Below are 25,651 nucleotides of genomic sequence, written 5' to 3'. Positions count from 1 at the left end.
ACAGTTTTTTTTTCCCCCTTTCAGTCCAGCCTAACAGGACGGCCAAGCTTTTCGGGGGGAGGTGCCGAGGGCAGTGATTTGAGCCAGTGGTGGTGGTGGATGGTGGGTAGTGCTAGGTACTGCAGTGCTGTGCTCTTGGTGACTCAGTGGTGGCCGGCAGGCTGAGAGACTTAGCACATCTGCAGAAGCAAGGAAGGTGGGGAACCCGAGGAAGGAGGAAAGGCACCTGGCCCACCCTCAGTTGCAAGTAGGGGAGGCTTTCTAATGGGTGGGCTTGGAGACGTATCCCATAAATCAGAGGGGGAAGGCAGAGGTGTTCCGAGGGGTGAACTGTCTCTGAATGCTCATTTAAGTTTATTTGTTTTTATAAGGAAGAATAATGTGATGTGTTACCCAAGATGGTGTGAACAAAGCTTCAAGCCAGTGGAGAAGACTAGGCCTAAATAGCTGACCTGGTGAAGTGAAACATAAAGCCACACCTGGAGAGCCACATCCTCAGCCGTCTTTCCCAATGCCAATGCATTTATGGCTGTAAGTGTGGGGTCTGCCCAGATCGAAGCAGAGCTCTCGGAGCAGGTCTGGTGGATAGGTGTGGCGAGGCTTTACCCAGACGGCCAGCTGTAGTCCGAGAGTACACAGGCACTAAAAGCTGAGTACGGCACTTCCCTGGGGCGGGGGCGGGGGTTGGGGAAGCCACCCACATATGTCCCACCACTCTGTGCAGTTGGAAATGTCTTTGTGGGGACTGCGGGGTTTAACCCCTGATAAGTGATTATCCTGAGTGCGTTCACACAGTCAGCCTGTCATAAAATCATCTTGCCTGGGGACTGATATTTTATTCTGAATAAGAATAAAGCGTTATTGTACACTGGAAGCACCTCACCTCCCCGCAGTGTGGGAGAGATTCTGGTACTGTGATGTGAGATTTTTCTTAAGAACCTGGTCCAGCGGTAGATAGTATACTGCTGGTACCCTAGATTTTTGCCTAACCTGTGTATTTCAGGTACCGCGTATATAAAGAGAGAGGAACAGGGGTCGCGCTGGAACACACTTAAGTCTGGGCATTTTAGATTCTTGAGTCCTTTGGAGCCTTTTTGGACAAATCTGTTAACTTCTGCTCTGGTTTCTGGGAGGGTAGTTAAGTGTCAGCATCATTTAGGATTAAAGGAAGTGCAAAAGACCTTTCGGTGCCCCACAGCAAGGCTCCTCGCAGAATGTCACATCACTCCTTTTGTTGCCTTGACATGGATGATGGAGTGTGTGACTCCTGAACGGGTCCATACCCAGCCCAGATCAGTTGCATCAATCACGCACAGACTCTCACAAAGCTGTCTTCTATGGGAGGGGTGCTCCCTCCCCCCCTTCCCGCTCCCACTGGGTCTTCATTCAGGTCTTGGTGGCTAAGATACTTTTCACTGGCTGGGCCCCCAGTATAGACTATGTATTTTTTATCTGATGCACAATTGATTTTGGTAGATCTGCTCTTTGGTATACATGTTTTTGTAAATAGATTCATTGTGTCTTTTGATGTTTGTGAAATCATTATAAGAGCAATTTTTTTTTAAGGGGGGAGGATATAGCTCAAGTGGTAGGGTGCATGCTTAGCATGCACAAAGTGCTGGGTTCAATCCCCAGTACCTCCTCTAAAAATAAATAAATAAATAAACCTAATTATCTCCTCCCTCCCCCCAATTTTTTTTTTTAAAAGAGAAGATTTTTTTCATTCAGCAGAGACAAACAATAGGAGGGATATTCTTGTAGGGATAAATGGAAGGAGTGGATAAGTAGGAAAAGTTGCCTAAAATCCACCCAGAGGTAATTGCTGTTAACATGCTACTGTGTCTCCTTTCAGACTGTTGTTGTGTATGTATGTAAGTATGTCCTTCTAAACCTGCTACTGTGTATTGTATTCTGTGAAATCGTGTTCTCACTCAATAGAATATTGAGTGCACTAGGACTAGACTGGCCTGTGCAGGAGATGCTTTGCGAAATTTAAAGCTCCTACGTGGACCTTCTGGAATTTTGAGCATTTTAAATGAAATACAGATTGTTAAGAGTATTTTGTAAAGTGAAGCAAGACTTAACTGCTCATAAAATTAATAGCTGATTCTCTGACATAATTTGTTCCATTTCCAAATGCTTAAATCTGAAAGTATGTAGAGGGAGAGACCTGATCTTTTTCAATAAAAAAGATGATCAGATCATAATTCAGGGCATTTGCTAGGGAGGAAAATACATTCTTTTAAGTGTTTGCAATCATAGAAAGAAGCCATAGTATACTCATTAATACTATTAGAAATCTTAAAGTGAAGGTAGATAGATTTTCACAAAATCTAGTGTGTATGTAATATCTGTGTGTATATATTAAAGTGCATTTGTAAATTATATGTACCTCTATATTATAAGGAGAACTAGATGTTAATTATTTAAACTATTCATTTTCTATAAGCTGTATACCTATGTATGTTTGTCTAAATGTCTGCATACCCTCAGGTGTACACACACTGTACACCCTTGTCCATTCACATACAGTCATATATAGATGCTCCATGCTTTGCCAATTGATGGTTAATGCTAAGTGGGAGATTTCTGCCATAGAGCTTTTGGAGAAGGCAAATTGACTGCTTTTGACATAAAGATACCCAAGAAGGGTGAAAGGCAACACAACCCTGAGAGAATAAAGGATTGCCACTTTCAAAGATATAATAAAGTTATTAAATATGAAGATATGTCCTTGCGCTTGTTAGAGAGGAGGATGAACTTCACGCAGAAGGCTTCGTGTGTTTAGGGACCTTTGGAAAAACACTCCAGGGATACTAAGGATTAGATTGCTTTTGGAAATGTTTAAACCAGAAGTCTTTATGGTTTGATAGATCAGGAGATCCTTTCTGGGGTCAGAAAATTTTTCTGGCCTATTTGTAGAGAATGAGGCCTGTTCTATAAAAGAATCCACCACTGGCCAGAGAGGAAAACCAAATGCTGCTTAGGGTCTGTGTAATAAATTTGACTAAGAAAATCAACTTGTTTTATTCAGCTGAGCGATTTTGGTGTTTGGTGTAAATGATGACCAGAACCTTCTCTTCAATCAATCAATCAATCCTTAGCAATGATGGCTTTCTAAAATATATATTGAAACAATTTCTAGTTGTAATTGTCATGGAGCTAAAGAGAGAAGTTCCTTAAACCTGATATGAACCCGTGAGTTTACCTCTCCAGGGTCAGTCTTGCCACTTTCTTGGTAGTTTCCATTTTCTGGTGACATTGGGAAGCGTTAGGATCTATCCCTTCCCCTCCTCAGGGGCTTCTGTGTCTGCTTTCCTGCTGGTGTTCTACTTCCTGTTAGATTGTGATGAGTCAGTCAGGACTTTACAATATGGTCTTGTGACTCCATGTGTGCATAGTGAACATGACATTATTCTGCAGTGCAAGGTGCTCCGTAGGGAGGTCTGCAATAATGATGAAGAAAGCATGCTTTTAGGGTGAAGGTGGAGCGGCATCACATTGCCTTAGCTCTTCCCTTTCCATCAGAGTTCAGCCTGAGTCTTCGTTCTGTGTGGACTGTTCTCATTCAGTTCACCATCTCCCTTACACATCTCTTGCCCAGGTAAACTAAGCTACCCAGGGAGGACAAGAAAACAGAACTGAACTTGTCATTTTTTGTTTTTTTGTTTTTCCTTTTCCCACTACAATAATCAAGTCATGAGCTCCAATTTCCATAAAGCTCAGTTTAAAATTATACCAAGAAAGCTGTGTAGATATGGACTCTATATGCTGATCTATATCAGGCTGACTTAGGTGCCTGTGATGTGTTTGCATCAGGCCAGGAGGACTGTAAAAGCAGCTGCACAAGGCAAGGCCACATGGAGCAGGTGCATGGGAGCCCCCTTACTGAGGACGGGGCACTTGGAGTGTGTAAACTCAAGGGAGTTTACAGTTCATATAAAATAATGGCAAGGGGGTTGGGAGCTGTAGAGTTTTATACGTTGGACTTTGAAATTTTCAGGACTTTGAAGAGTCAAAGATAAAACCGTGTGGCCCAGACAGAAGGAAGGTGGCCCAGATAGCTCACAGGGCAATTTTTGAGATCTAAATAGACCCATCCTTGTTCTTGCTCTGCATTTGTATATTCTTTTATAGCACAAATGTGTGGTTTTAGTAATAAATATTTTTCTCTCTTAAATGATGCCACAGTAGCCTATCCTATGTTTTTTCCTTTTGCATCTATTCTTAGAAATATTGAAAAGTCTTACATTTAAAACAGGATGTTTTGAATTTGCTTTCATTCCCTTTTCATTCAAGGAAATTGATCTAAGATAAGACATCTTAACATGAGTATTTGGCAGCTGTCAATTATTCAGGAGCTTGATTGTGTAGTTTGTGAATAACTAGTTCTCTTATTTTGCCTTTTTTCCCCTATTATTCTGGAATCCCTCTCTTCTTTTTAGCTTGAGCATCATATAGGAAAGATTCTGACTTTCAATGTTATGACTCTATTAGCAGATTTGTTGAAAAGGTCAGTGAGTGATAAGGTTATAGTTAAAAGTGTATCTCAATCTTTTTTAGCCTCCATAAAACGGAAAAAACTTTATCTTCTACTGAGCATGTCTCTGAGCCAGGAAAATGTTGAGTTTATTTTTTGTACTTTGTATTCTGAAACATGTATCTGTGGTGTACTAGTGTTGTGATTTGAGAACAAACACTCAGTCAAGATCATCAAGGATTAAGTCTTGGCTCCCCACTTCCTATCTTGTGGCCCTGGGTACATCTCTTAAATTTTCTGGGCCTCAGTTTCCGCATCCCTGAAGCGTCAATAATAATGGAACCTGCGTCCTGGGTGGTTTTGAAGACTAAATTAGTTAACAGGTGTAAAGCTCTTAAAGCATGTAATGTTTTCTGCTGTTATTATTGTTATAATACGTATAATGAATATGCTTATACTTTTGGGAGCTAAATGTATCCCTTCCTCTGCAGGTTTTGATATTCCCACCAAATCCTGTGGTTTATTTTCGGAGTACTCTCATGGTTTTTGATAGTGAGTTCCAAAAATATAGTGGTTGACGAATAAAAGAATGCACTCATCTCCTAGGGCCTTATGATTAGTTTGTTGTATTTTGATTCAGAAGAGGGGATGGTAGAGTATAACTGAAAAAACGCTGTAAGTTGGAGATTCTTTGCTACTTTTTAGCAGTGACCTTGGGCAAGTCATTTAATCATCCTAATCCTCAATTTTCTTTCTTGCAAAGCAAAGAGGTTTGACTAGATAATTTCTAAAGGTTTATTCACATGCAAAATTCTGTTGCATTTTCTGATAGGCAGTTTCTTTCTTTGGGATACAGATGCCACTGTATGCCATTTGCTTTTTGACATGAATGGGTCAGGATCTGGACCTTGAGTCTCGATGTCTAGCCTTTTCAGAATCTTTGAAGGAGGAAGGTGTGTGTGGCACCTTTGAGTGGACTTTGAAAGGACTAGATGTTTGAAAAGGGAGATTTTTAAAATTTTAGATTTCTAACTCTAGAAGCCAAAAATGGGTGCTTTTTCTATTGCTCATTTGCTTGCCAGTACCCATGGTGTACTTCTAGCCCATAGTGAAATACTTGAGTCTCATCTCTAAGCAAAAAAAAAAAAAAAAAAAAAATCAAAGGCAGAAGCTTTCTGAGACGTAAGCTTCTCCTAACTCTGACTGATGATCCAGGAGAGAGAATTTTTCTTTAATTTATCTCTACCTTTCCTTAGTTGTACACTAGGACAGTGTTGACAAAAAAATCTTTAAGTAATTGTTTGGTGATTGTTGTGATGTTTAATCATCATTAATGTTGATTGTTAGATGTTTTCTTGCTTTATAAACTTTTCTCCGGCTCATCATTATTTGGGGGTGTGCTAAAAACAACGATTAGTCAATAGGAAAACTGCAGGAATAGAATACATTCTAGGAGATATTCATGATTTTTTAAAAAGTCATTCGTTACTTTTAAGAGAGGCGACCATGCCTGATCTGTTTAATTTTCCTCTAAGATAAAGTAAAAGGCTACAAAGATGAAAGAGTCAAGAATATTTACTTTAGCCCCAAATCAAATATCCCCTTAAATATGGTTTGAATGAAGTAAGAGTTGGAGGCAAATGTTCATCATCAGGCTAGAAAAATATGGTGACTATCATGCTCAAATAGTTAATGAGTAAATAAATTAGTTCATTTCCAAAGAGTCTAATTTCAAATGCTATCCCAGAGATGAATGTCTTGGATTTATTTGATTCAATGGCTCTGTTGATCAAAGGGGTGGGATTAAGGACTTATTTATTAGATTTTCAAATCATCTCACATTTGACTGTATTGTTGTTGCTTAGAATATAGGGGTGGGATTATATATTTATATTATTATGGGTGAAATTGGTAAAGTAGGGAAGCACAGAACGTTTCTTAATTATCATGATGTGCAGGGCCCGTTGTGAAGTATGAGAATCCTGTGGAGTAAAGTAAGAAGTAGAACCACACGGGTCACAAAAGACTAGGGGGTACTTGATTTTAAAAAGAAAAGATCACTGAATGGTCACATTTAATTATTGGTTAACCGAAAGCCAAAAATTTGGTACTTGAAACATGATGTATCTTCCTAGAGTACCAATGTTAGTTTTCTTCTATACTATAAAAATTTCTAAAGTCATATACTGTATTTTATTGATTATAAGGCATACTCCCCCACCCCCCACGTTTTGATACATCTGAAGTGGGGCTACATCTTAAAATTAATGGTATCTCATAATTTTATCAGCAGTTTTCTCCCTGAGTGATACATAATCTAATGTTGAGTCTTGAATTCATTGGTGTCCTAAATTCAGTGAAATGAAGATTTAGGAAACATTTAGAAAAAAATATTTAAACAATACAAAACCATAGAGTGTGAAAAATTTGTCTTCCTTGACCATCCCCCGACCTAGTATCCTCCCCAAAGGTAGCTGTTCTGAACAATTCAATGGGAATCCATTCACACCTTTTTCCTATATATTGACAAACATGAATATTTAGAAAAACATATAAGCATACATATCCTATTTGTAATTTTAAAAAACATAAATGAGGTTATAATAAATCTTATTCTGTGACTTGCTTTCTTCACCTAAAACTATACATGGATGTTTTTCCTGATAAATTTATTCTTTTAAATGACTGAATGACATAATGACTGGATAATGTGGAATTACTGTACTGAGTTTACCCCACTGATAGATTTAGAATATTTCCCATCTTTTAATCCTGCAGATCAATGTTAGAGTTAATATTCTTACACATGAATCTTTGGGTTTGCATGGAGCATTTCCCCAAAATAGCTTCCTAGTTCACATGAGTACTTTGCAAGATTTATAGATTTTGGTGAGTATTGTAAACCATTTTTATATTCAAATAAATATAAACATTCTTCTTTAATTGAGAATAAACCAAATTAGCTCAGAGTTTTAATGTGAAGTGTAAGACTTTCAAAGAACTTTCGTGATCAAGGAAAGCAGCTTTAGGCTGTGGCCTCCAAGTTCCATAAGAAGAAATTATTTGCTCTCTGTTGTAATAATTTGGTTTTTAAAAACCCACAAAACCTTGTGGAGTTGCATCCACCCCTCCCCCACCCCGCTTCATTTCATACATGAAAAACTGAGGTTCAAATCGGTTAGGCAACTTGTGCATAATGACCCAGACAGTTTGTGGTGGAATTGGCCCTAGAACCTCCTCAGATCTCTTTCTGGAGCAGTGTTCTTTTTACAATGCCAAATCCTGAGGTTAATAATGTAAAAAAAACTGGAATAAACCACGGAAGTTACTATGAGCATAGCATTTTGTACGGTGCTCTCTGGACAGTTAACAGAGCAGTTGGGAGTTGGGAGAATCTCCAAAACAGAACAGATCACTCACTGACCAAAATGGTGAGACCTTTGTCTAATTTGGAGTCCAGGGTAAAGTCTCAGTTTCTTTCACGCTTTTTTGTTTGCTATTGCTTTCCACTATGGTTTGAAATCCCCAGTCATTGATGGATTAAAATGATAATGCATCCATAAAACATAGACGAACATTAAAAACTCAGTGCTAGAGAATGTCAGGAAGAGATTTTGTGTTTTAGGAAAACGTCAGAGTTCTCAGCATTTGTATACAGGTCTTGACGACACTGGCCTGTTGATGCTACATCTGGCCCTAGCCAAGAACCAAAGTTCCATTTTTATTCTTTCTCATGTTCAGTTCAACTCTATGAGCTTCCAACCCAGGAAAACATTTGCTTGATGATGTTCAGTAGTGATATTTTTAAAAGGTAAAAAGGACAGCAATATTTATAAAAGGTAAAAAGGAGATGACATGTTCTGAGTAGGGGGGATGTTTTGTGTATCATTCAGAATCTCTACAAAAAACATAGTGTTCTCGAACTAGGACAATTTGAGAGGGTTTAGTAATCCAAAAAGGTGTTGGTGGAATGTAAGGAAACCACAGGGGAGAGTATAATCCCCCCAGGGCTGGTAACTAACTGCAGAGCTGTTACCACCCTTAGGCCCAGTGGGACCAGAAAAGAGCATTGTTATGGGAACCTAGGAAGGCTGAGTCCTGGCAAGAAGGCTACCTCGAGAGGGATGCAGCTTTCCCTGTTGGGGGTATAGCCAGCCTGAGGGCATCTCGTGGGGAGGAAGCTAGGGGATAAATACCCTAGTCTCATTCTCCTCCCTCATTCTGATCTTCCCCGGTGCTCCGATTGGCCAAACCCAAGCAGAAGCCGAAGAGTAGAGCTTACAGGTCAGCCCTGCAGTGCAAGAGCAGAGTGGGGAGGAGCAGAGGCTGACCTGGAACCACCTGACGCTGGTTTCATCCACAGTACTCATAGGCCTTGTCTGAGTATATTCGTGTCAATAGATAAAGCATGCAATCTGAGATATTCCTAAAACACTACTCTGAAGATGCTAGTGAAACTCTAAAGGTGCTGCTGTCAGTCATTTTCCATTGGAGATGTGTGCTGGCTTTCGTGTATGAGAATAGTTCTACTGAAAATGGTGACCTGGATTTTAATACTGTTTTTGTTTTTTTATTAAGATTTGGAGTATTTCGACAAGGTCTGTCATTGGGAGAAAGCAAACCAAAAAAAGTACTACTTTTGTGGAGAAAGCTTGAGAAGCTAAGCTGTGCATGCTTCCACGATGATACACTAAGATCTCTGCAGATAATGAGCAGATACAGAAAAGCACGAATGAGACCAACTTGTGGCTCAGCTCTGCTCCGCTGTTATGGCCAGACCTGAATAATTCTTAGGAACCCTTTTAATGTCATTACTTTGTGATTCCCAGCACATAAAACAGTGAGAGGGTTGGTGGGAATAAGGATTAGCATTGTGAGATTTTTACAGTTCTGATGACAGACTCCTTATTAAGAAATGTATTGACTGGGTGGGGGCAGGAATGCTAAGAGGAGCATGTCCTTTACAGTGTTAAAGCAGAGCTTGTTTTGCAAGGTTATAGGAAGCATATAGAAAAGACTAGCATGGAGGCCAGGCTTTGCCACTTTTAGTAAAACTAACAGACCTTGTGTGTCTCCATGGAAAAGTCAACTTGACTGCTTGCTGGTTATGCAGTGTAAAATTTGTGAAAATACATTGAGTTGCACGTATATATGGCATGTTTCTCTATGTACATTATACTTCAGTTAGAAGTTTTGGAAGTCTTTTGGGGGGAAATAAGTAAAACTATTAAGAATCTGGAACCTGGAATAGGGTTTTGGATTAGGATGGACGTAATGAAGACCCTTGCTTCCCACTGTTACAGCTTGTGAAATGGGGAGGGGGTAGATTCTCACATGACTGTGCTGGAGGTCCTGAGTTCAGAAAAGCACTAAGCCTCGACTGATGCCTTGGCCAAGGATGGGACACATGATTCGTCACTGGGAGATGGGAAGACCATGCCCTTACAGGGTCTGGAGCAGAAGGTTCTCTCATTGGTTGACGCTCATCTTGGCCTTTTGCTTCATCGCCCTCCCTAGGACAGATTATTATAGTGGTGGTTACGTGCCATTTACAGCAGATGCCTCGCCTCTCTGAAAATGACGATTCTTAAGGTAAGGAGGACTCTGGGGAGTAGACTTTCTCTCTGCCTCCTGTATTGTCTGCAGGGTCAGAGCCAGGCTGTTTTCAGTGGTGAGAGCTGGTCCTTATGCTTACAGGATTGTGCCAGTGCATCAGCAGAGAGCCAGTTCAGGTGATAAACAATAAAATGATGATTGCCATGAGTTTATGTTGAAGTTTGCTTGAATTAAGTTCTAAGGTTCAGATGTTTACTCTTGGAAGGGTGTGTGCTTGGTACCTGGTCATACTCAGCAGAAAGGTGCTGCCTAAGTCTTTTAATTTGTGTAAGGAGCTGCCTTAAAGCTAAGCTGGCATACATATTATGGGAACACTGCTTGAGTGTTTTCATTTTCAAAATTTATGTACTTATAAAATAACATACATTATTTTTAGATATTTTTTCCTTATATTATTTTTATAGCTTTAAGTCTTTAATTATTGCTAGTGCAGAGTGCAGTTTGTAGGAAGGGTGAGGTAGATTTTATAATTGAAGTACACTGTTACCATTTGTTATTTAGATGTTTTCATCAGCTGTGGTATTTCGAATGCTCTGTGTGTGTGTGTGTGTGTGTGTCTGTGTGTGTGTGTGTATTAAACTCCTTGGAGCAAAGCTATAATATAAAGAACTATGCAAACTATGCAAGATATTATAACTATTAGGATTTTATTAGGACTGAGTGGTATGTTGATAAATATGAATTTTGCCCTGGTTTTGAAACATACACTGGTATAAAGATAGCTTAAAAAAAAAAGAGTTCTTCATGCCACATTCCAAACTTAGTGGGGGTGAATTTCCCAAAAAAAATTTCAAGAGAAAGGAAATGAGAGAATACAAAAAAAGATAGAAAAATAACAAGGAAATGCATAACCTAGTTTCTGTGAATGTTTTGATTCATATCCCTTTTAAGTAAAATATGTTCTGACTGTAAGATGTGCAACTAGCTGTTAGACTTTTCATTTGAGTGTTGCATTTACATTGCATTTACATTGCATTTACAGAAGCTGGCTTTCAAAGTGCTAGCCGGCAGCCAACTTGGATACTGAAGATTTGTCTAACTCAGTGACTAGTTTAGTAGAAAGATATCTTGAGGACTTTGTGGGGAGAGCACACATCAGATACCTTACTCTGGAAACTCAGCCAGAATTGTGTCAGATGTGATATATCTGATTCTTAGGGTATTTGATTTTCACGTCTTATTTTAGGACTTGCAAAGATGTTGTGGACATAAAACCTCAACTCCACATACTTAATTGAAAATGGATAATTTTGAAGTTTGAGACTGACTTCCTGGAGAAAACTTGGGGATATTCATCAGGCTCTGGCTGTAAACTATACCCTTTCTTTAGAAGTGTAAAAAGCACTCTTTATCCCGTAATCATTTATGTTAAAATAACTTCCAGGATCCCCCAGCCAAGGATATTGATAGACTCTGCAAGTGTTTCCCAATTTACTGACCGGGGCTTCCTCTGAGTCATGGCTCTCCAAAAAATTACTGGATCTTTCTGCAACACTGGGGGACAGATGAGACACTGACGGGTCGTCCTCTTTATTGTACCGACATAGTAACACTCGGCCTCTGGTTTCAAAGGAGCCCTTATTGTGGATCAAGCATTGTCTGACTGTTCTGCAGAACATGTTTTGGGGAAATTTATTTGCAGGAGGTAACTGGGAGCTATTGAAGGATTTTTAAAACAGAAAGTGGTATGATCAGGTGTGCATTGGTCAGGGTGGAGGGTGGATTTGAGGAGAGGGAGGATTCAGGCAGGGAGTCCAATTAGAAAGCTCTCGAAATAGTACAGGTGTGAGATGATGGAGGCCCCAACTAGGGCAGTAGCAGTGGGAATAGAGGAGGAGGCGAACTGAGAAATATTTAAGTCATAAATGCAGCAGGTTTAATACCTAATTAGCTTAGGAAGGGAGAGGAGTCTGGTATGAACCCCTCCACTCAGCTTGGGTGACTGACTGGTTGTGTGCTGCTGAGATTGGGAAACTAGGCCATTGCTTCTGATGCCTTTTGAGTTAACCCAGGGGAGCTCTGGTTAGAAGCTGTGTCCATGTTTTGAAGGCTTCAGTCTTCTAGCTGTTGATCTTGGTTCCTGGCTCAGAAAATTTCTGGCTTCATCCCAAGGTTGTGAAATAGTTTTGTTCTGGAGAGTGAGGACCCCCAGAGACCCAGAGCTGGCTGCAGAATAATTATGTTCTAGCTCTCTCCATTCTGGACCCTGTACTCTTCCTGGTACACCCTTTTATGTTATATCTGGAAACCAGAGAGGAAACATGCTATGTTCCCCCTAACCTCCGACTTGAGGAACTTCTCAGCAAAGAAATCTTCAAATTAATTTTTAAATATCTCCCTCCTTCATAAATGAGTATTATTCCAAGTGACAACCAGACTACCAAAAAAGGACATTTGAGATATTGCTTAGAGAGTAACCAGAAGGAAAAACTATTTTAAAAAATATTCCCTTATATATGCTTCTTTTTCTATTAAGAAGTAGATCTTAATATTTTCCCAGAGTATCTCCTATCTCTTAATTTTGTTAGGCGTTTCTAGCTGTCAACTTAGTATGTCCATCGACAAATGTCAAAAAAAAAAAAAAAAAAGGGTCCCCAGTCAAGTAAGTTTGGTAATGACCACATTCAGTGTCCCTTTCTTAAAGATTTGCAGCACACAGTAGGCCAGTAAAGTCTCTTAGCATTCTGTAATCAGTAAACCAGTTAAATTTTATCTAACTCAGAGATATCCTATTGTTATTTGACCTCAGAACCCATTTTTCACCCGAGAAATGCCTGTTAACTACTTAAAGAACTGGTATTCTGCAGAATGCTGCTGGGGAACGGCTTGTCTAATCATTTACACCACGTCTCATATTTGCTGGGAACAGTCTCAGCATTTTGCAGGGTGGGATGCAGCTAACATTAGATAGATGTATATATTCCTGGGCCTTCCCCTCAGACTTTGGTTCCCTAGTTTGGGGCAGGACTTAGGATTTGCATTGTTGACTACCCGCAACATACACAAGGTGATTGTGATGTAGGTACTTGAGAAGTACTGGGTTAAATCATTGTCCTGATCAGCCAGTGTTTGTGACAGGGCACAGTACTTCGAGTTTCCCTTTTTTTAGGTCTTTGTCCTAAAAGAAATGTGTACTATCTCCCTCTGGGTGGTAGGCCCTTTGAAGTAGGAGTGTCTTTCTTATTCCTCCCCCTAGCCTTGCTTGTCTGTGTGCTTGTCCCAAGACAGACACTCAATAAATGGTTGCTGGAATGAATTGAATTTCAGTAACCCTAATTCCTCCAGAAATCAGGAGGGACCTCGGGAATGGTCGGAAATGACTGAACATGATGTATGTGTCAGGGATTGCCAAGGGACATGTATACATATATCCTTGACCAGCCATGCAGTTATTTTTTTCTTTGAAAAAAATCGAAGTAAATTTTAAAATAGAGGTTAGCAGGTCTAGGAAATTAAAAGAGCTAGAGTGTGATAAGGGAAACTCAATCTTCTTTCCTCGTATTTCCAACTGGGCTGTATTGATTGTAAACCAATGGGTGACAATTTAAGTTTCCCTCCCAGGCTAGACTCCTAGACCCTACTCCCTGGAGCCCCACTCTCCTAACAGGTTGTTTTTTAATAGCAGCTTTATTGAGATATGTCAATACAATGTACCCATTTAAAGTATATAGTTCAGTGGTTTTAGTATTCTCAGATTTGTGTAAACCATCACATCCCCCTAGAAAGAAACTCATACCCATTAGCAGTCACTCCCCACTCCCCCACAACTTCCCCAGCTTTAGGCTGTCTCTGTGGATTTGCCTTTTCTGGACATTCATGTGTATAGAATCAATCATGCAATATGTAGCCTTTTGTGACTGGCTTCTTTCACTGAACATAATGTTTTCAGGCTTTATCCATGGTGTATATCAGCATTTCATTTCTTTTTATTGCCAAATAATATTCCCTTGTGTGGCTATAAACATTTTATTTATCTGTTTATCCATGGGTGGACATTTGAGTTCTTTCACTTTTTGGCTGTTAAGAATAATGTTGTTGAACACATTTGTGTGTGTATATGGAACTTAACAGTTTCTTGACCAGTCATTATGAAATGTAAGCCATTTTTAATAATTTGAGATATATTAAAGATATGTTGAAGATTCAAGATATTTTTGACTCCTGCTCCACTGATCTCTGTGGCCCCTTTCTCAGCTATTTCCAAGCAACCCTGCTCTAGGCAGTGTGGTCCCCTCACAGTTGCATGTGTAGACGGTGCTCAATCTTAAGTACAAAGTTGTGGACACTGTTCATTTCATGGGAGAAGTTCCACCCACTTTTACAGCTTTCATGTCGCACAAGGTTCAACTCTTACTCTACTCCTTCTGTGAGGCTATTGCCAGCATTTCCAAACTCTTTTGAATTCCCGTGGCAGCTTCTACCCCATTCACCTGGGGGTTGACCACCTGCAGCCTCATATGGCTTTGTCACTGTTTCTTGTGTCTGTGTCATCTCTCTGCAGATACAAGATGTGGAGGGCAAGGATCAAATTCTGTCACTCTTTCGTGCCTCCCTTCCCCCAACCTCAACTGCATAAAAGAGAAATTAATATGAGAGAGTGAATGGATGCTATAGCTCACAGCTTCTATAATATCAGTGTTCTCTGTGCATAGTCAAATGAAACTGGTTTGCACCAACTAGTGAGGAAAGATGAGAGTCATCAATTAAACCAGGTGCAGCTTCGAAATTGCGAGAGGCTCATTTAAAGAGTTGCTGACTTGTCACAGAAAATGCTGAAAGGCGTTCTGTTTAGAAAAAAATCTTGTCTGAACATCGTATATTCTCTTCATTTCTTCTTACTTGTTCTCATTTGCAAGGACATGTTCAGGGACATTGTCTTGAAAATAGGATTCTTGAAACTTCCTCTGTTTTATTTCCCGGCTCAGATCATAATTTAGCAGCTCTATCATTATCAGAGACATTATGTCTGCGATGGCCATAGACCGTCATTTCCGTGACTTCGCAAACAAGGTCAGTTCTTTGAATGAGCCCCACGTAAACGGACTTTCTCATGTTAATCTCCAGAGCCAAATGGAAACCAAAAAGGAAAAAAAAATTGTTAAAAAATTAGAAAAGTGTGATTTGAAATGAAACAAAGACATTTTAGTTTTTGTGGCACACGGCAATGAAAATTTCAGCCATTTTCCTATAAAACCTTCTCTTCAGATATTTCTCTGTGGATGAGAGTATTAAACAAGCCATCCCAGTTCTTTCTTTACGAGCTCGTTATGAAAAGTTTTGAGGAAGTAATTCTGCCTAAATAAAATGACTATTGCATAGCCTTAATTCTTGTGTGGTATTGAGAAGAACTATGGTCTAGGACAGTAGCTGTTGGTCACTGCCACCCTGGTTTAGAGCGAGGGGCTGGCTGAGAATTGTGGAGGCAGACTGTACATTATAGTGATGCTGTGGCTGTTTCTTATTAGGTCAGGGCCACTCTAATTCGCTTGGTCACAGCTGTGATAGGCAGAACAATGGTAGGTCCCTTCAGAAGGAATGTGTCTTTGGATCCCTGGCGTCATTCATGTAAAGACAGGGGTCATTTGGGTGACTTCCTTGAGTTCCCGCTTTACAAATACGTTGACATGTTTGTTCAACAAACAGATGGAATTTGTTGTGAAGGCTTGAGCTTTATAAATTAATCCTAGACCTATTTATTGGTGGCTTTTGTACAGGGCCAGTTATTAAATCAGAACGTTACCAAAGAATTGTTGACAGATGTGTTTTTTTTTTTTTTTCCTGAGCATCCAAACGGACAGTTAGTGAGTTACCAATGGCATGGCTAACACTGTACTAGGGGTTGTAGTTCTTATAAGAGCAGTAGAAGTAGATGCTCCCAATATGAAAATGCTTAAAGTCAAGTAGACCGGAACCATGCACATGAAACAACCAGGAGGGACCACAGAATAGCAGAATGGGCTTTATTTTTGCCAAAAGAATTGGATTCACCATAGTGCTTGCCATTTACTAACTGTTTGTATTTTGGACAAGTTATTTGCCTCCCTGACTCTGTTTTCTAATCAGTAAAGTGAGGATAATAATAGCCTTTAAGTGTTATTGTGGTGATGAAATCAATTTAGATAGCACACATAAAGAGCTAAATAAAGTTCCTGGCACATAGTAGTTTAATAAAATTTGGATACTATGATGAATTGGAAGACAGCTTAGGGTGACTGAAGTCAGGTTCTGGAGGTTTGGTATAGAGTGTAAACATAGGCACAAAAGAAATTGGGAATCATAAAAAGATTTTGGAGGCATGAAATTAGTCTGAAATTTTATAAAATTTATAAAAATTTATATATAAATTTATTATATATAATTTATAAAAATATAAATTATATATAAAAATTATATTTATAAACATTATAATTTCATAAAAGTGATAATATCTAAGCCAGACCACTGTAACTATGGTAGTAGTCACTCTGTGTTATGGGCCAAAATTATTAAGTTCTCTATGTGAATTTCTTCCCCTTAATTTTCAGTTATCTTATGATGGAGATACTTTTATCATCAATTTCCTAGGCATAGAAAAGGTTAAATGATTTGTCCAAGGTCACACAGCTGGTAAATGATGGGTCCAGAGTTTGAATCCAAGTGTCTGACTCAGAGTCGCTTCCTACAACAGGGAAGCGAGGGGTTAGGGTGGCTAGAAAGGCGGAGATGGCAGATCAAATGAAGAAACAGAACAACTGGAGAAAGGCAAGGCAAGGTATTGGCCAACCAATAAAGGTGGAGACATGCTGGTTGGTGATGAGGCCTGGCTGTGGGACCCAAGTGTTTGGATGGGTTTGTAGACACAAGGGAGCCACTTCTTTGCATGTGGAGGAATCCTGAGAAGGTGGTGGTCTCACCTGACCACATCTGCTCCATTTGTGAGTTCTACTGATAATGACTGAGCCACTTCATTGTACATTTCCTGTGTCAGGACAGAATCTTTCATCTCTTCTGAGTTGTTCCTTAATTTTCTTAAGTTTAGGGCAGGAATTGCATTCCAGTACCCCATCTGCTATGCAGTTTCTTCTCGGAACACACCCTGTTCTCTCTTCTCTACCAGCCATTTGTGCACTCATCCATCTATTCATTCAGCCAGGTCTGAACACTTGAAGACTGTGCTGGCAAAGTGATGAGCAAAGCCAGGAACTGTTTTTCATCCTTCTCACACAGTTCTCTGAAATGTAACCCCTATTCCTGGGAATATAAATGTTTGAAATATTTTTGAGAACAATGCCAGAATGTGAATCGACATGCTGTTAGCTTTGCTGATGTCCCTACCCTCCAACCCTCCACCTCCCCTATAAGCAGTCTTTTCTGTTGAAGGAATCAGGGCACTGATCTGCATTCTGGTGATGCCCCTCTCTTTGGAGGGAGAGGTGGGGTGAGCGGCCCTTTAGGTCCTGGACCAGCTCCTTCTGCGGTCCTTTTGTTCGGGGCCTCTAGACTCCTATGGCAAGTTATTATCCAGTTTTAAATGTACCCTCTGCCTATTTACACTTCCTGTGTGCTTTCTTTTTAAGTGTCTGGGGTACAGGATCCACTTTGCCACCCTCCCTGGAGATCATCTGTCTACAGAAGCGGGGTGTGGTGAGGGGACAGGAGAAAGAGGGAGGCTCCTGGGCAAGGGGGACTCTCAGAGAGCTTTTCCAGCCTGTGCTTGATGGTCTGTGTTACACACAGAGCTATCCAGAATTTCTATGTTTTATAGAAACAATACTCCCACCCCTCCGAGTCCTAATTCTAGCTGCCTCTTTCAAATAATAGTTACTCTCCATTGAAGACCTACTATGAACCATGGATTATTTGGGGGCTGATCTGTATGTTACTGGTGCAGCACACAGGCAGGACATGGCTGGTGTCCATCTTGATTGCATTGCTTATTTTCGTGTTTATTGTGATTAGTGGGTATGGGTATCACACAAGTTATCCAACAACCTGAATATTGCTCTGCACTTTCTGGATACTCTGCATGACATGTATCATTTAATTCTCACGTGAGCAGATGAGGTACAAGGTAGGTGTAATTATCCCTATTTTACAGATGAGAAAACTGAAGTCTAGAGAGGGTAGGTAATTTCTCGTAGCCACACAGTTAGCCCGAGGGGGTATCCAGAGCCTCCAGGCCTTTCTGGTGTTCAATGCTACTTTCCAAGCCCTAGAAAGCCCCTTTTCAGTTCTTAGTGCACCTAAGTAGGGTCTTGCTGCTTTGTTTACTAGATGCAGGCTTTCAGAATGCCGCCTTTTCAGAGACTGGAGGAGGGAGGTTTAGTTAGCTTCCTTGTGCTCAGCACTCCAGCCTCCTCATTAGTCTTTTCTATTAGGAAGAAACAGAGGTGCAGCCACAGCAGAAGCCAGACACTGCAGTCTGCAAGCATCCCTCGAGCTACTTTCCCTGCTGTGCGTGTTTCTGCAATGGGCCCTGAGCTTTCTTCCTATGCATGGACTTCATCTTGTTGCCCTGATTGCTGTTCTGTCGTATTCTCCTAAACTCTCAGGTTCCACCACTGAGAGGAGCAAACTGAAGCCTGTTCTCGCTAACCTCCCTGGCTCTGCTGGCTCCTCCAAACTCTCAGCTTCCTTAAGGGAAGTTGGAGAGTGTGGTCATCAATGGCTGTGTGCTACCTCTGGAGGGCTCTCTCTGGTCAGCTCTATCCTTGTAACACTTCAGTGATCAGGACATTACGTCCTGGAAGAGACTTGGAGAATGAGGAGAGTAAAATTGCATCATTAAGTTTTTTTAAAAAATTTTTTATTGTGGCAAAATTTATGTACCATAAAAATTCACCATAGTACATTCATAATGTTGTGTGACCCCCACCTCCATCTAGTTCAAAGCATTTCATCACTCCAAAATAAAACCCGGTACCCTGAAACAGTTACTCAGCACTCCCCCCACCTTCTTCCCACTCTGGGCATCCACCAATCCTGCTTTCTGTCTCTGTGGATTTACTTTTTTTGGATATTTCATACAAATGGAGTCATACAACATGTGGCCTTTTGTGTCTGGCTTCTCTCACTTAGCAGAATGTTTCATCCCTATTGTATATATGAGGACTTCATTTGTTTTTATGGCTGAAGAATATTCCATTACATGAATATGCCATCTTCATCCATTGATGGACATTTGGGCTGTTTTCAGCCTTTTGCTGCTAAAAACATTTTTATATAAGTATTTGTTTAAGTACCTGTTTTCAGTTCTTTGTGGGTATATACCTAGGAGTGGAATTGCTGGGTAATATGGTTATTCTGTGTTTAACTTTTTGAGGAACTGCCAAACTGTTTTCCACAGGGGCTGATGTGTGGATCATTAGTTTTGTTAGAGAACTTTGGGGACAAGAAAGGACATGTGACTGTCTTTACAGAAAGTCTACACATCTTGGAATAAGACCAAAAATGTACAGTAGGATGTCTTCTAGAGACCAATACTGAGCAATAAAATATATATAGCTATATATGTATGCATGGGAGCAGAGATTTTCTTATGTCTCCCCCAGTCCATCATCCACTGGGATTATTGAGATAACCTCTTTGCTGGTCACTCTCTCTCTCTGCCATTGTCCCTTTCCAATCCTTCCCTTGGAGTGGTTTGCACTCAGAATTATCTTTTTGAAACACAAATCTCATCTTGTTACTCACCTATATAAAATCCTTAACTGGTTCCCCACGGCCTTCAGACTACATTGCAGATCCCTCTCCTCCGCACATCGGGACCTTTACACCTTGGTCCTTGCTGGAGTCTTTAGCTTCAGCGTCTGCCTCTTCCACAGGCATCATCACACCTGGACCACACCACCTACCTGTAGATCCCCAGCGGCTCATGCTCTTACATCTTCTTGCCTCTGCACATGTTCCCTCCTCTGCCCATTGGGCTAACGCTTTCATCTCCTTCCAGGCTCCACTCAAACACCACATCCTGCCAGAAGATTCTCATGGCTGCCTGGTCTGAACTTTGGTACTCCCCACTGTATTTCCATGGCTTCTTTAAATCTTTTACTAGGATCCATGAGAGTAGGGACCGTGACTTTGTCTGGTTCGTTGTGTATCTCAGACACCTGCAACAGTGCCTGGCACAAAGGAGCTCTCAAAATAGCTACTGACTGAATGAGGTCAAGATGGCATTTTTCATTTTGTTTTCTCACTCTCTGATAGGTCGTAGGTATCAAATCAATGTTAGTTGAATGAAAGACAGGGTGGAGGGGAGAGGAAGGGGTGAGCAAGGGAGGGAGGGAGGAAGACAGAGGGAAGAGAGAGAAGGAAAAGAGGGAAGAAGAAGGCAGGAGAGGCAAAGAGAAGACAAAAAGATAAAAAAGAGAGAGGATAAAAATTGTGGAATGAATGAAACTAGGGAAGGCAGGGAGTAGATTGGCCAACAATGCCAAGCTTCCAAAAAATGTATCCGTTTATTCTACAAATTTCAAACTTGTTACATTAAAGCACATGCTTGCGTATTAGAGGGATAGGGTGCTTCAAGTCTGGGAATGAATGCCCCCCCACCCCACTCTGATCTCACCCCATTCCATGTCCATTCTGCACGTGACCAGGGCTGGGAGAACTCGTATTTTCCAAATCTCTGAGGGTCTAAGACACTTGACAGGAATAGCTGCTTCCTTTAGTCTCATCATCTTTTTAGTCTGTTTTGGGGACCTCTGGGTTAGAGCACATAAAGAGGCATTCGAGATCAAAGCAGGAGAGGCTGTCTCCTGCACTGCTTACACAGCAAACGTTATATAATCTGCACTTTGCCAGCAGCTGCTAGGTGATGCCGCTACCTTCTGGCTCTGCAGCTAAACAGGAGAAGCTCACTTAGGAAATGCTGGCATGGGGTTAGGATGGCTTTTTAAATTCTGGTCTCTACAGAGAAAATAACACCAGGTTCCTTCTTAGTTTCTCGTAAGGGATTTTTAAGCAGCTAATCCAAATGCGATAAATGTGCTGGTGACACTCGCATCCCTATCCATATTGCTTTATGCATGCCAAAGAGGGGAGGCCCAAGAAGGCCTGAGCCAGTCACTGGTCTCCTAGGGGCCCGAGCTACATGGAGCACGAAAATGCCCTCACCTCCCTCCTGCAGCCCCGGCCCAGGAGACTCCTCAGTATACCACTTCTGCACTCTTTCGCTGGCCTTTTACTCCCCTGTTTTAAGGCTACTGTTACTTGTTTCTGTAAACCAAGGACTAGTCAGCCAGCAAATTGACAATCTCATCACAGTGATTAAAATCTGATCCCGTGGGTCTCTCTGCTGGGCTCTGTGTTGGGACAGGTGCCTGCAGAAAGGGCTGGGTGTGCTCAGGGATGGAGGGGGCAGTTGGCAGCACTCACTCCCAATTAGAATCTTCTGCTGGCAGAAGCCAAAGACCTCATGGCTTTCTGTAGATCAAAGAACCTTCTCCTTACAAAGGGAGCCGTGAAGTCAGTGTTTCCTGAAGCACCTCTGGGAAGTGCGTAGACATTTTCAGGCCACTCAGGAGCTGTTTCTAAAGTTGTTTAGTCTCTGTGTGATCCAGAGCCCTTGCAGCAGCGATTCTCAAAGCGTGGTCCACAGACCCGCACTGCAGTAGAATCCCCGGGGAAGCTGATTAGGAAGGCAGTTTCTGGGACCCCCTTCAGGATCCACTAGGGACAGGGAGGAGCACCACCTTTAAAAGCATCTCAAGGAGGGTATAGCCTAGTGGTAGCAAGGAGGGTATAGCCTAGTGGTAGAAGGCTTAGCGTACATGAGGTCCTGGGTTCAATCCCCAGTAATTCCATTAAATTAATAAACCTAATTACCTCCTCCCTCCCAAAGAAAAGAACCAAAAAAAAAAAAAAAAACAAAAACCCACAAAAACCCAAAAAGTGAAATGATTAAAAAATAATAACAAAAAATAAAAGCACCGCAAGTGATTCTTTGCATGCTGGATGCCAGAACCACAGGTTTACAGAGCAGCAAATTTGAAAGGCAAGCCCCAGGCGTCGCCTGTTTACACACCTGTGGAGTTCCTTCCCTGTATCTCGCCTGGATGACCCCCCTGGTTCAGAATGATGTGACCAAACGCACAGCACCTGCTGCTGGCTGTACACCTACTGCTGGCTGTAGAGGGCACTTTTGGAAATCTGATTTAATCCATTCTTTTCAGCTGGGTTGCTTTTTCTGATGACTGCTCTTTTCTTCTCATTGGCCACATACAGAATGTTTTTCATCCGGTATCTCTCCTTGGGGGATTGGACTGAAATCAAATCTCAGGCTGTGAGCACATGTCACACCAGGATCGGTGGCACCGGGCACCAGGATTTACTCAGATTTTGTTTTCTAAAGGACTGAGAATCACCACAGTCCTTCAGAGTCCTCATCTTACTTCTATAAGGATCTATAGAAGAGACCTTCACAACTGTAGTAAAGAACCCTCCACCTGAGGATGGTTTCCGCTAACATGAAGAGGGAGAAGCAGCATCTCCCAGGGACTGTTGTTTCCTTCCTTTTTCCCTCCTCCTTATTGGGCAAGTTGCCCTCTTTCCACCTCATTCTGCCGGATGCCAAATGCTCAGCAGGAGCACTTGGCTGGTCAGGACACACCCTGAAGCTCTGATCTCCTCTGACTGCTGATTACCCATCAGAACTGATTTGTCATGTGGCTCGTGTTATCTGAAGTTTGCTACCTACGTTGATGATCTAATTGTAAAGTATTAAGGAATGCTAGTGGTTCAAAACAACCCAACTACTCTCTGACAACATTTGCATCTCAGTAACAACCTCAGTGAAATGAGCAATAGAGGAATTTGAGGCTCCTTAGGGCAACCCCATCCCCGTTTGCCAACTTGGGAAACACCTCCATCCCAGGCAAATGAGGACGATTGGTCTCTAATGTCTCATTGAGGAGCTATTTGATAATAATAACAATGGCCTTGACAACTAATATTTGTATGGTGCTTTGTGCCAGGCACTGTTCCAACTTCTTTACACATATTAACTCATTTATTCCTCTCAGCAACCCTATGGCTTTGTACTGTCATTATCCCCATCTTGTGAATGGGGAAACTGAGGTACAGACACATGTGCCCAAGTTCATGGGGAAAAGAGGCTTCCTGAAATTTCTTAAGTTATCAGCCACATGTATGCCTGTTCTCTGTGTAAGGCCACCCTGCAAGAGGTAGTCCTGGGATAAAATAGTCTTAAAAACCTGAATGTTTTTCCTCATGCCATGTGGCTTTCCTTTCGATGAACTTTCAGTTTCGTGGAAAAGGTGAGAAATTGTTTTAACCAACATATTCATTGAGACACCTGCAGAAACTTACTTGGTACTCTCAGTCTGGGCTTCTCTGTTACTAGAACCCCCAGTAAATACTAAACTTAGTCCCAGTGAGTGAGTGAGACACCAGGTGAAGGTATTAAACACTGCCCAGGTTATTGACCATGGAGCAGGAAAAGATCTACAGCTGGCCTATGATCTCTGTGTTCGTCTGCCTGGCCTGCAATAGCAAAATACCACTTAAATAAAAGAAAGTTCCATAGGCGGAAAGTCCAGGATCCCGCTGCCAGCAGGACTGGTTTCTGGGTAGGCCTCTCCTCCTGGGTTGTATGTGGCACCGTCTCACTGTGTCTTCACATGACTTCCTCTGTGCATCCCTGGTGTCTCTTTCTCTTCTTCTAAGGACACCAGTCCTATGGCATTAGGACTCCTTATGACCTCGGTTAACCTTAATTGCCTCATTATTAACCAACTACATTAGGGGTTAGGGCTTCGATGTATGAATTCTGAGGGACACAATTCAGTCCGTAACAATCTGGAAGGCAGAGCTTCTGACTTCAGGGCTTGGTTCTGTCGCTCGCTGGTTTGCCTCATGAGTGCTTCTAAACCTTCTTAAATTAGTAGTTCTGTACAGGAGCCTGAGACAGTGGTTCCATTCCATGGAAAATGTGGTATAGTCTCACTTGGGCACAGCTTGCTTATGCTTGGGTTTCCCAAGTCCATAGCTCAAGACTATGGGCTGTTGTGTGTGTGTGTGTGTGTATCTAACTGGAACTTATAGCTGTGTAACATAAAGTGATTATAGCAGAGGAAAATTCCCTGGGGAGCAGAGCTAATGTAGAGTGACTGAATGGGTGCCTCTTCCACCATAAACTGTTTCTTCCACTCTTGGTGATCTTGGAGCACCAGACCTTGGACCTGAGGACAGCTGTGTTTGGCACAGCGGCTCCCCCTTCATGGTATCTTTCCTTTACTGGTTTTCAGACACATATTGTTCAGGGTCTTGTACTCCTCTGACTCCTCCTGTATCACCTTTACGGTCATCTCTTCCACCTTGTAGTCCCTTATACTTGCTCTTTCCTAAGATTTAATTTAGACCTTGATCTTTTTCTCTTTTCTTAGTTTCTTCCTTGAAGAGCTCTTCTGTTTCTCTGCTTTAGCCATCATCTTTATTGCAGTAAATCTTGAGTCTTCATCTCTGATGTATCATCCTGTGTCTAAGACCATAACTCCGATTGCCTACCAGCCACTTCCACTTGAGTATCTTGTCATCACTTCAGATCCAGTGCCTCAGATAAGCTGATGCCTTTACCCCATCTCCCATAAGTTGCTAATGACTAAATCCTGATGGCTTTTCTTTTTTTATGTCATTTCCTTCTCACTCCTTTGAATATTGACTGGGTGCAGACCCTGCTCCCTCCTAACTGGACCACTGCCACAGCTCCATTTCTGGCCTCCTGGCTCCCAGTCTCTCTCCTTTCCATCCCATATGCTCCTGCAGAACTGTCTTCAGATACAGTTTTTATCATGTTTCTCCCCTGCTTAATACTTTACTCTCTTTTATCCTCCAGATGAGACCCGAGGAACTCTAATTTTGATGTCTACTGCATTCCTCATCTCTTTGAATCATAGGAGCTCAGTGCTGAAAGGGACCTTACCAGTCTAATCCTGTATCTGTGTGGTGATCCATTACCCTCACAGACTATGACTCACGAGCAGCTCCTACAGCTCTAGTCACAGGTGACGTAGGGAAGCACATTCCCTCACACACTGTAATTGTCAGAAAAGTCTTTCTCCAATACAGGTAGATTCGAAGTCTCTCTAATAATTGTCTGTTGGCCTTAGTTCTGCCCTTTTCCCATCTGCTGGTATTTATACACAGTTACCATGTGTTGTCTTCCCCAAAGGATGTGCAACCAGTGTCTTCAGATGATCCTCAAAAATCCCTTACCCTTCTGGTCCTCTTCTGGAGGCTCTCCTGGTTGACACTGTTTATCCGAACATGAGACACCTCACACTGAACCTATATTAGCTTTGGTGGAGGGAGAGGCTAACATGGATAATATTAACTTTATAGTCAACTAAAACCACACACCCTTCTAATTATTATTTGTACTACTTTTAAGTCAGGCCTCTCATAACTGTACGTGGGTAGATTTTTTTCCTCCCAGAAATAAATACCTTTATCTGTATTAAATTTCATCTTGTCCAGTCTGGCCATCACTTCAGCCAGAAGAATTCTTTTTGAATTTTCTATCTGTCACCCTGTGTATGAATGTTCTCTCCCAATGTT

The 25,651-nt window shown here is 41.5% G+C and overlaps 1 protein-coding gene across 5 annotated transcripts in view; it reads left to right on the top strand.

Moving 5' to 3' along the window:
* CACNB4 (calcium voltage-gated channel auxiliary subunit beta 4) overlaps positions 1–25,651 on the top strand; it is a 221,513-nt gene that overhangs the window by 98,210 nt on the left and 97,652 nt on the right. The window contains exon 2 of one of the 5 annotated variants that reach the window (XM_031451402.2): positions 372–531. The exons of the other annotated variants lie outside the window; for them this stretch is intronic. Coding sequence (XP_031307262.1) covers positions 526–531 — 6 coding nt within the window. The 5' untranslated portion in view covers positions 372–525. The remainder of the gene's footprint in view (positions 1–371; positions 532–25,651) is intronic. 5 annotated transcript variants of the gene reach the window in all.

Source organism: Camelus dromedarius, chromosome 4, assembly GCF_036321535.1.
Source record: "Camelus dromedarius isolate mCamDro1 chromosome 4, mCamDro1.pat, whole genome shotgun sequence".
In the NCBI taxonomy this organism is placed as follows: domain Eukaryota; kingdom Metazoa; phylum Chordata; class Mammalia; order Artiodactyla; family Camelidae; genus Camelus; species Camelus dromedarius.
The sequence above is the reverse complement of the archived record's forward strand: the minus strand, read 5'-3'. Positions and strand labels throughout refer to the sequence as shown.